The sequence below is a fragment of the Morone saxatilis genome, unplaced genomic scaffold (genome assembly GCF_004916995.1).
Source record: "Morone saxatilis isolate NCDOM2014 unplaced genomic scaffold, NCSU_SB_2.0 Contig8, whole genome shotgun sequence".
In the NCBI taxonomy this organism is placed as follows: Eukaryota; Metazoa; Chordata; class Actinopteri; family Moronidae; genus Morone; species Morone saxatilis.
In genome coordinates this window covers 12,936,662-12,948,428 of record NW_023340257.1, presented here as the reverse complement: position 1 = coordinate 12,948,428, position 11,767 = coordinate 12,936,662, and the positions used below count along the sequence as shown (strand labels likewise).

The 11,767-nt window shown below is 38.8% G+C and overlaps 1 protein-coding gene across 4 annotated transcripts in view; it reads right to left on the bottom strand.

Moving 5' to 3' along the window:
- The window catches only part of si:ch211-136a13.1 (HHIP-like protein 1), a 17,117-nt gene that overhangs the window by 3,073 nt on the left and 2,277 nt on the right, over positions 1–11,767 (bottom strand). Inside the window, exons 2-13 of one of the 4 annotated variants that reach the window (XM_035680148.1) lie at positions 7,977–8,241; positions 7,036–7,315; positions 6,810–6,935; positions 6,481–6,624; positions 3,913–4,025; positions 3,545–3,685; positions 3,136–3,210; positions 2,709–2,835; positions 2,159–2,304; positions 1,138–1,219; positions 485–567; positions 30–284 (exon numbers count right to left, since the gene is read on the bottom strand). In XM_035680148.1, coding sequence (XP_035536041.1) covers positions 30–284; positions 485–567; positions 1,138–1,219; positions 2,159–2,304; positions 2,709–2,835; positions 3,136–3,210; positions 3,545–3,685; positions 3,913–4,025; positions 6,481–6,624; positions 6,810–6,935; positions 7,036–7,315; positions 7,977–8,241 — 1,837 coding nt within the window. The remainder of the gene's footprint in view (positions 1–29; positions 285–484; positions 568–1,137; positions 1,220–2,158; positions 2,305–2,708; positions 2,836–3,135; positions 3,211–3,544; positions 3,686–3,912; positions 4,026–6,480; positions 6,625–6,809; positions 6,936–7,035; positions 7,316–7,976; positions 8,242–11,767) is intronic. The other 3 variants (XM_035680147.1, XM_035680149.1, XM_035680150.1) reach the window with 3 other exon arrangements.

Sequence of the window (11,767 nt, the reverse complement as noted above, 5' to 3'; positions counted from 1 at the left end):
CGTTGTTGCTTTTATAGTTGGTGTCGTTGTTGTTGGTGGTGGTGGTGTTTTTCTCGTTGTTTTTCTTGTTGTCTGTAATGTTGTTTTTCTTGTTGTCTGTAATGTTTTTCTTGCTGTTGGTGTTGTTGTTGTTGGTGGTGTTTTTCTAATTGTTTTTCTTGTTGGCATTGGTGGTTTTATTATTATTATAGGTTTTCTTCTTGATGGAGTTCTTGTTGTGGTTGTAGTTTTTCTGGTTGTTGTGGGTACAGGTGTGGTGGTTGGTTTCTTGTTGATTACAAACTCTGCAAACGAGAAAAATTGATACATTGATACATTTGTTCAGTTTATTTAACATGTTGCACATTGACAAGATAATGAGAAGAATAGACAATTATTTTGACAGCTTTCAACAGATAAAGCTCTGATCATAAGTCTAACGTTTCTATAAAAAACAAAAACAGAAAAATCGGAAAACATTATTTTAAGATTCCCCCAGATTTACCTTCTTTGGGGTGGAAGTGAATCAGTTTTCCCTTTATTTTAACAGGTGAAGGCTTGATGTTGCATTTTCCTGGCGGCGCTCGCCTGTGTGGTCAGGAGAGAAAAAATTAGCACATAGGAGAGCAGCGACAAGTTAATTTTTCACAATTAAAATGTCCTGGTCAGTACGAATTTTGGTCAATTGTTTAATAACCCGACTTAACTAACTTAACTAAGCTTTGTTTATGTCGTGTGCTTCTGTAAACAAATCAATATCAGCCTATAAATAGTTATCAGATCAAATTTCAAACATGGATATCGTTATTAGGCCAAAAATCAGTCAGACTCTGACTATAACTTAAAGCATATTTTGGATAAAATACTGAACTGAAACTCATTTTAGCAACGAGTAGCCTCAATGCTTTGCTCTAATCACAAAATCAAGAGGATATTCCATGTATTATGGAGTGGGATGAGACTGGCTGGTAGGGGGCTTTTTAACATAGGTAAACCTATTTTTATTTGGGTATTATGTATTTATTATTTTGTTTAGTCAAGGTCTATATAACCCACAATGACCAGTTTCGCCATTTATTGGTATCATCATAGAAAATTTGACCCAAACTTCTAAATCACACACCCAGGTAGGCATCATGAAAGTGTATTCGTTCCTACCTGGAAGGGTCCACTATCTTATAGATGACTCCTGCTCTGGCTGTGGCACTCGGGACTCCTGTGGCTAAGAAATACAGTTCCCCTAAATCAGATGGACAGAGGCAGAGAGAGATGAGTAAAGGACAAAGAGAAAGACTCAAAGGAAAAAAAGTGTGAGTGAAGATGTTTGGCAAGAAGGAAAGAGACAAATGGTGAACAGCAGTGTGGGGGAGGGGGTATATTTACATTTAATATGGATGGGAGAGAGAGCAAGAAAGCAGAGGAGAGAGACAAATACCAAAACAGGGGAGATGGAAAGGGGAAAGTTACAAAACGTGTGTACAGAGTAGGGATCTGGACTTTCCTTGAACTTAAATCTCCTCTGAGGCACTTTCAGAGAGACGGAAGAGATTATTTAAGATCAACAGCATGTGTGCAACACTTTCGCTAGTAAATCAAAAGTCTCTTTAATTCAAACCAGATTCAAAGTTAAACCTAACCCCCATCTCCTGAGTCCTCTTATTTCCCCAGAAGTGGAGGAGGGGTCAGTCGTTCAGGAGAAAGTTGATTGTTGAGTCTTATTCCCAAGTCGTCAAATTCCGACGCTTCTGGTTTTCAAAGCTGGGAGCACGGACGGCACCTGTTGTGTTTCTCACTCATAGACTTTTTTTTAAATTTCCTATTAACCATAAATCCAAAGCATCAGTATTTGACGACCTGCGAATGAGACTCAACAATCAAATATCTTTCCACTGTCCAATACCATAGGAACAGAAGGAGTCAGAGGAATCTGTTTTTTTCAGAGATTATCTGTCTCATGCACAGGATATAATGAAAGTTTCAGCAAATATTACAAAGTTATTTGTATAATAGTTACCCACTGCAGCTTTAACCCTTAATGACATCGTTCATTTGTACCTTTAATTATATAAAATATGTGTACGTGACAATGAGGCTCTCTCTTCCTCGTACTACATCTAAATAAACCATGTGATGCTCGGTGCCAATACAAGAGAAGAAAACACACAGACACAGTTATTACCTGCTTCATCCTCAGCAAACGAGATGATGTATTTATAGTAACTGTTGATGAGTTTGGGGAATCTGCAGGTCTGGTCTGTCCCCATGCAGATTTCATTGTACTGCCATTCACCAGTGGTGACATTCTCCTTAAGAGACATCAGACGCCTAAACAGAAACAAACAGCACATAAGCACAAATATACATATCTACCCCCAGAAATAGTATATATACATGCATTTACTTTAAATATGTAATCAAGCCTGTGAACGATAGCACAATATAAGTGCAGCTTATTGCAGTCCTTATTTAAAGTGTTTGTGTTTCTCCAGCCACACTTACTGTAATACTTGATGTTGCAGTGGCTTCGCTAAAAAAATTGAAGAGAAGGTTTGGCTAAAAATCCACAATCACAAGGACAGCTGCAGATGTTTTAATTAGGCTGCACATTGTGATAATGTGGCAATTACGGCTGCCACGATTTGGACTCTGGGTCTCTGCAGTGATAGGTGTGAATTTGTCTAAATAAAATGTCTAAAACTAAGATTTTAGAATAAAGCTGAAGCACATACCCACTCATGAAGTCACCGAATATGTAGAGCCCATTGAGGTTGGGCATCTGACAACCTCTGTAGATGTATCCTCCTGTCACTGATTTGCCCAACTTGTGGGGGTAGGCAAAGATAGGCAAGATGTCATCTAGACATAGAACAACACATCAGTTTACACAGTGTATCACGATAACAAGAAGACAATACTATAGCGGCATACTGTACACTGAATAAGAAATATGCATTGTATTTAGAGGCTTATGTAAAGGCACTTACAAAGCCAACAAAGCTTTCATAACCTTTTCTAGGAATATTACTTAACAATTGGATCCTTCACAGATTTTTTAAAGTGTGTCACAGCTCACATCTGTAACCATTCTGCAGAAGCTTCTTTGTGTATTTATATGTTTCAGTTTATGGACTCCAGAGTGAATGAAAGTGGCCTCACCTAGCGAGGAGTTTTGGCAGAGTTTGCGATCGTAGCAGCTGAAGCCTTCTTTGGCCCTCCATCCGTAGTTGCCTCCTTTAAACATGTATTGATAAAGTTAGTGCAACTTCTCAGTGAAATAGCTACTGTACTGTTCTTTCTAAATAAGTAAATATACTATGAAAAGACTCACAGTACTATTGTACTCCACCAGCTGTAATTGGATGTTTATGCCATACCCTTTTTGGATTTTTACACAACCAGATCCCATTCACCTTAATTGTTAGGGGGAAGACTGAGATTAAACAGTCTGACTCACTGTCTGTGTGGTCTTTGAGAGAACAGTTGGAATGACAACCATCTCATGCAAGAGTGAACTATTTCTTTGTCTCTCAGCGAGTGGAGTGAAGGCCAACTAAAATCGTCCCACCTTTGACAATGAGGTCCACCTCTTCATATTTGTTCTGGCCTACGTCACCACAGAACATCCTGCCTCTGCCTCGGCCTGTAGCAGGGTCACCGCGGTCAATGGAGCAGCGCCACATGTTGCGAACTCCATAGGCATAAACCTCTGCAGAGAGAGGAAGAAAGTAATTTACACGTTGCCGCAAAAAGCCTGTGTTTACAGATTCACTTTCATTTGAGTCATGTTTTCCTCAGTCACACATCATGTGAGCTCTTTAGAAAAGCGCAAATAAAGTCTAGATTAATATTTACAATCGTGCCATTTGTCTTAAACGTTCAGTTTATCTAAAAAGCCACCAAACGTAATTGTATAGAATATTTTATGGGATTTACCAGGTCGTGCATCCTTCTCCCACAAGAACGGGTTGTCTGAGGGGATACTGTACGGGGCGCCATTGTCATTGTCCTCAACATCAACACGCAGCACCTTGCCGAGGAGCGCTGACCTACAACACAGAGAGTAGATGACAGAGTGAGAAAGATTCAGAGAGGCTTCAAGACTGAGGTGTTAATTTTTCTTTCTAACTTGTGTTTCTTTATCTCCAAAGTCTGCTCACGTTGTCCCTTCATCCTCATTTTATATATGTATCTTCCTCTGCATTAACCTTCCCTAGTTTTTATTTTCCATAAAGATTTTGTCTTTCGCATCTTTGTCTTTATCTCTGTAACTTTGTTCTCCAACCTTGCACACCTTCAACACTCCTGTCTTTGGTCATTCTCCTCTTTTCTTTCTACCCTTGCTCCATCTTTTTCCAGTCTTAAGTATTTCTCTCCAACATTGCACCTTTCTCCTCCCTCAGCCCTGGTTGCTCTCTTCTTAAACCTCCTTTCCACTCTTTTCCTAACCCACCTCTCTCTCTCTCTCTCTCTCTCTCTCTGTCACTCTCTCTCTCTCTCTCTCTCTCTCTGTCCCCCCCCCCTCCAAATACCAGTGTGTGGCGGTCCGCAATGTGTAGTGTCAATATTAGACTTGGCAGGGTGTATCTTCCCCCATTCCCAGAACAGCTAATACAGCATGTCAACAAAAACCCCTCAGAAACAGCTAAAGAGCTAAATGCTAACTGTCTGGAGAAAAGGTGTCAGCATCTCAGATAAACACCTCGCTCAGTGTTTTGTTATGTCAGTAATATGCTGCTGATACTTAAACTTAATCTTTTCATCAGACTTTCCTCAGCCACAGTTCTTTGCTAATTTTGGACTGGTTTTTTGTGAGAAACAGTACAATTTATATTCAAGTTTAGCTTTAGCCACTCTATGAACTTAAAGGATAAAAAGGCTGTTTTTATTTTTAGTTCATTTAATTGTTTCAAGTTGATTTCATAGTCACATCTTATTTTGGCCCATAACTGTTGTCCAAGCTCCACAACTCACTGTTTAATTATTGTGAATAACATTTTTGGAGTATTATGTAATGTGTATCCTGCAAATGAGCAGTAATATTTGCACTTGCTACCTTTTTGTACTTTGGATGAAAATGACGATATACAGCTGTAGCTTATAGCTGAATGAACCTTCTTTACAGACATACACATAATAGCATCTATATATATGTGTGTATTATTATGTGTGTTTTATTTTTCATTCCTAAAGCCTAGAAAAACAAAAAGTGTGAGAACAACAGGTCATCTCCGCCCATAAAGTGGAAAATAATAACTGTCAATCAATGACACTATCTATGTATGCTGCCCTAAAAATGTAAGTAATACAATATGATGTGATGCTCTGCAGTCTGACATTTGCCCACCATTACTTCAGATGTGTAGTCTATTAATGGAAAGTCCCATCTCTCCTAATCATTGGACAGTTCATTCACACTGCTCATGCAATAATTTTTGGCGGCAGGCTTGCATTCAGCCCTGTTAGTGCAATTACACAGTCCCTTCCAAAAGCGTTCAACACTCTTCATATTTGAGCTTTTCTCAGTGAACCATAGAGTTTGTACAGAAAAGTGATTATTGCAGTCTTAATTTAAAAAAGTGCTCTGCAGGGCCTGGCATGTGTGAAGTTTACATGTTTATGATAACTTGTGTACACAACTGACTCATATTTACCTTTAAAGTGATACTTTACGTTATAAGAGCAGGTTCCCCACCCAGGAAGATCCTCAGTTTGTGTGTATTTTCATAAGTGGAAAAAAACTGTTTTTAAAAAGCTATCATTTATAGTTGCCACTGAGAAAGGTCTACACAGGTTTGAAGATTATCTTCTCTATAATTTTGATCCTTTTCATTGGACTTAATTCTAATTAATTTTAGGCAGGAACAATTTTTTGGCAGAACTGGCTAGTTCTAAGGTGTTTGGTAATATTTTATATGATGAACACCTTTATCATTAAAACTTTTAACAACCGCCTAGAGCAGTCCAAAGGATGTGTTTATCTTATTTTGCCATATTCATTTAAATTACATATAAAGCTGAAACGTTGCAAGGAGAGACAATTACGAGTCAAACGCACGTCATAGATGTGCTGCTTATTTTCAAGTTGGCTGTTATGGCATGAAGACATGTTTTGTTACAACAAAAGTGTGCTACTTCAGGAACTTGATATGAAGTGTTAGGAACAGGCGCATTAAAATGCCTGACCCCAGTTTGGTGTCAAATGCTTTCAAATTTAACATAATATTTAGATTAATTTTAAAAATAATGTGTTTAAAAATAGAAATCAACACATACAATTGAATTATCTCTTATGGCCACATTTTAGACAAGTGATTGATTTCTCATGCCAATTTTAGATATTGTATACGTGTGTCACAATAATTGAATGTTTGAGTTAAAATAACTTAATTTGTGGGATTTTTCAAGCAAATATTTATATATGGAAATATAGCAAAAGGAAATACTGAAGTCAACAAAATCAAGCACTTTCCATAAAAATAAAATTTATTAAATGATACTTACTTGTTCTGTGAGTTGCCAAATTTTCCAAATGGGTCCCCAGCTCTGCCACCATCACCAATAAATATGTACAAATACCCATCATGGCCAAATAGAAGCTGTCCTCCATTGTGATTGGATGCCGGCTCTACCACCTCAAGGATGGTTCTGAATCAAGACACACAACAGGAGGATGAATACACACATCAAACATCTGTGCATGTAGACATTGAAAACAAATCCTCCTTCACATACAGGTACCAATACCAGAACTTACAAATACCATTAGAACTAGAGGACTAATAGAAATATTTATAAAATCTCTGTCTCTTTGTTTCCACTCTGAACTTTACCTCTCAGAGGAGTGGTCTAGTTGGTTGTCATCATGAATTAAAAGTGTGAACTCGCTGATCCGTATCCTCTCCTCCTTCTTGACAGATACAGAGTAGTATACATAGGCTTTTCTGACCGTGGTGAACCTATGCACAGAAGAGAACCAGAAGCAGTCATGCAAAATATTACTACTACAACTATATAACCCTCACAGATAACTGTACTATTATTAGTGAGAGTATGAACCTTGGATGTAGTGCTATGCAGAGGAATCCCCTCTCATCTCCTGCCCACGGCGATGTAAGCACAGCCCTGGTGAGGTTGAGGAAAGGGCGGTCGATCCTGGAGCCGTTGGCCAGATACACCCACACATAACCCAGCTGCTCTGCCACAAAGAATCGATGAGTTCCATCGTCTGCGTGAATCATGGCCACAGGGTTACGGAGCCCATTGGCAACCTCCTGTAAACACAACTCCAGACATCCCTTGGGATCTTCACGTACAAAGCCAAGGTTAGCATTTAGCTCTGGGGACAGAAAAGAAGATACAGGAGAGGAAACCAGGAGTAATAGGATACAATTAATGGATCAGTATAAACACACAAAACAGAGGATTGATTGTATTAGTACAGCTTCCTCTCTCCTGGTTTCTTAAGGTTACCATTAACCAGCAAATAGACGTACTACTGCCAGAATCTGGACCAGAATTATCACATAATGCCTTTAACACCTTAAACTTCCAATTCACACAATATTAGCATGGCATATAAAATATTCATGCACTAGCACCATTACTGTATTCATTTTCTAACCATGCTTCTGTTCTTTGACATAATATCTTTGCTGCAACCATGGAGGCAAATTCTACTTATATCTTGCTTATGTTTTTACCACAGCCAACCTTACGTGCAGACTAGCAAGGAGTGGCAATGTCTGCTCATAGATAATACAGTAATTACAATTTCTTGTTAGTGCAAGTTCGGGTTCTTGCCAATGGGAATTTAGTTGATGTCCTGTTTTCTCAGTCTGTGACAACCTGTTTGTTCACATTGGCTGTTTATGTAAGTTGGAGTAATCATATAAGTTGTATGGTTTCTCTCAACTCAACCTCACAACTACATCAGACATGTTTGAGCTTTCATGGGTATGTGTGCGTGTGGGCCTGCTGCCTGCGTGTAGACACCATACCTGCATTTGTAACGACATTAGGATAGCAGTACTGGTTGTCCTTCAGCACCAGAAAGTCACAGAACCTTCTGCGATCTTCTTCGATCGTTGCAGTCAGGTTTGCAAACTGCTGCGGGCTCCCCAGGTCCTCCAAGAGGAGACTGAGGGTGTACCGACACTGATGCCAGTATTCAGAGCAGTAATCGCCGCACAGTCCAGGCAGCATCCGCATAGGTGTGTTAGCATCTTCGGCATCGTACAGGTGGGCAGCGTATGGAGAACACTCCTGCATAGAGAAAGATGATTTAACGATTAAAAATTAGAATAAATGCAGAAATTGATATTTCTGGTTCCATCTATAGAGATCTTACTCATTGTTTATACTTATTAACCCTCTTTTAAGCCGATATGTTTATCTCAGAGGTAGAGTTAAGGGCATGTATGGATCACAGTAAGTATAACATTTGTGTCCTTATTCCACCACAGCTCCTCACCACCTCACTTTGACTGGTCAGGCCTGGGTTATATACAGGCTGTCTGAGTGCAGCCTGGTATAAATGGATCCCAGGAAGGTCCAGTCAGTTATTAAGTCACAACCACACCGTCCACACCCAGAATGGTGAACTGCAGGCACAGGGAGACACAACACCCAAACCGTCATGCGGTCGACTTGCACTTTTACCCAGTGCCAGATCAGCCTAACCGATCATCACCAGGAAACACAGTCCAAAGCACTAAAAGATCACTTAGTTACTCATAAAATGTTTGGTAGAAGACAAATGTGACTCAAGGCTTGAGCTCAAAGTGCAGTATCTCTCCCATTTTGTTTGTTCCTAACGCAAAATGGGATCAATAATGATGGTAAAAATTAGACTTTAATCTATGGAACATTTAAGAGTGACATGACATTTGTAGTGGATCATTTGTGGAGACTTTTCCAAAGAACATTTATGATATTTAGGCAAAAAAGTAATGGGAGGCAAAATCTTGAAGATGGTTGTTTGCACAACAATAAACACAACATTCAGTGTTGGCCCCTCCTCCCTGGCTCTTTAACACCGTAGCTTCCTCTATGATTCATGCTTATGTTCACCTGGTTGCTTCCTTACAATCCTGCCCTCACACCAGGCACGCTGTTATTGGCTGGGAGCTACACACCTACTGCCCAAAGAAACACAGCACAAAAAGAAAATACAAATGCAGATACATTACCGCAAACTTCCAGTGGGTCATAAGTGATGCTTGAAATTGTGCTTTTAAATAATTTAGCACAAATCAGAAGAGACTGACTCTTACAGTAATAGTCCACATAGCAGTTATAGGTCTTGGAACCAAATGTGCTGTTGTCTCTTATTTTCCAAGCACAGATAAATATGTGTAAAGTTTCCGTTGCATTCTGTCACAGTGTTACGATGGATCTTTTTATGAAAGGAGCTTACTGCGATTGTTCAAAACAACTTTGCACGTAATGAATTTAGTCTCAAAGGGACTTCAAAATTGATTTAACTAACAAAAGCTGTCGCCTGTTCTAACAACAAATTTACCCCTCGAGTTAACACATACGAACAAAAATGCAAAAATACAAGAAACTGTTCTTTATTTGTGCACCTACACAATCAAACTCTATATGCAACACTGCATGTGTGTCTGTGCTTGTACATGGATCAACTGCTTATAAATAATTCCCACGTTTATTTCTTTATGTGTGTCAAGCTCAAAAATCCCCATTAACTATGACACATTATTAATTATAAATACAACAGAGATGGAAAAGAAATAAAGTTTGTGGGTCTGAGTCTGAGTGTGTGTGTGCATGTACAAATAGGTGTAGTATGTGTTGGTTTATTAATCCTTCAATGCATGTTTGTATGTTTGCATGTGCATTTATTTTTCCATACTTTGATTTCTTGACATTATTTAGTTATTTTATTAGTTAATTCAGACTTTCAATTAGCAAAATATGCCTGTGTGCTGTACTGATTAGCAAAATATTTATTTACTGATGATTTCCTGTATTTTGATTGTGCAAGTGATAATTCATAATGACCTCATACCTCATATAATAGTATATCAATATTTTTCACATAATACTGTATATAAGAGATACAATTCCTTGGTTGTGCTTTTATGTTTCTGGCTTTGTTTGATTTCTTCCAACTTTAGCTGCTGTTCCACCTCAATGGAAGCCCTAAAATGAACCAAAGCTAAAAATAATAAATAATAAATAAATCATAGGTGACCAAAAAAAGAGAAAGACTGTAACTGACAATCTTTGTTAAATGACATGAAAGTACATTTCTGGGCAGAGATCAGAGCCTTCCTGGGAAACAGCTTTTACAGGGCAAAACAAAAGCTGTGTTCAGCTGCTGGTTCTGTTGATGAAAGCATGAATTAATCGCGCTTCCAAATGTTGGATTTATCTTGTACTCTACGGTAGGACACTGTATTTAAAGCAGGAGTCATTCAGATAATACAAAGGTATCTGATAGTGTGTCTCATTTAGGAAAATTATCCATTACTGTTTGACCCACTAAAAAAAAATAAAAATGAAAAAACAGCCTTTGTTCTGAGACGGTCTTATTTTGGCTCCTACTATCATAGGGTAGGATAAATGCATGTAACTACCAACAGCTGTTCCCTAACAATGCAGCCACTTCAAACTGCTATAATTTGATGTTTACGCTGTACAGTTTAGAATAGACTGAAAAAAAACTAAAAAAGCCTTTTTTTTAGTTATTTGTCTTCCTGACTCCCCATGATGCAGTTCAAAGTTGCAAACAGATGGCTGGTAAATATGTGAACCTGGACCTGAATTAGACCCCCATAGAAAGAAAAAAAAAAAAGAAAAATGGAAAGAGAGATTTAACTTTCCAAAAACGTATCCAACTAGAGTAAATCATAGCTGAAGTCAGGATGGAGAAGTAGTTGTGATCGTGGTCACAGAAAGAAAAGGGGAAAAAAAAGGTGAACTGTCGCATGCGTTTGTGTGTTTGAGATTTGTTGTGGTATGGTGCATTAATGTGCTGTATGGAAACTTGCAACTTTTCTGCTGCTGTCAGAGGAAGCCCCACCGGCAGAAACACTGCCAGGGCACTTAAAGCTGCTCATTAAAAATGCAGGGGGAACAATTAAATTATACCAAGTGCTCAGTGAATGGTTTTGAAGTGGCCTCAAGTGAGTTTTTGTTTTTTTGGTTTCTTAATTGTTGAATGAAAAAGGAAAGTTCCCGTTGTCTGTCTGTCTGTCTGTCTGTCTTTATTTTAGTTTTACTATATCTTTATCTATTTTCTGCATCCATCTTTCTCTTTTAATGTTCCTCATCTTCCTCTCTCTGACCCTCTCTCTCTCTTACAGGAACTTGATATATCCTGTGCCAGGAGAGGAAATGGTTGTTTGTTTGGTCAGTTAAACTAGGGGATGATGACAATCTCCATCCTGTCTCCCTGACACACACACACACACATACACACACTCGTTTTACCCTTCTGTCTCTCTCTCCACCTGTCTGTCTCTCTCTCCACTGTCTCATTGATATCAGTACCAGGAAGCTCCCGCAGCGCAGCTAGAACAGAGGGCCTCAGTGTGGTGGGTTTACCCAGCTAAGTGCCCTGGCAGTAGGGTAACTTGACCACCTCCAGGGCTCATTTTGCTTAAAACCATAAAACTGGGAGCCAACAACCACAGAGCGTCTTTTAGTGGCTCCAAAGAAGATCTGAAAATCTAAAGAAAGTGATTATGAAAAAAAAAAAATGATAACTCAATGAAAGAACAGCCACAGAACTCATGTATTTTTACTTTATTTGATTATAAAA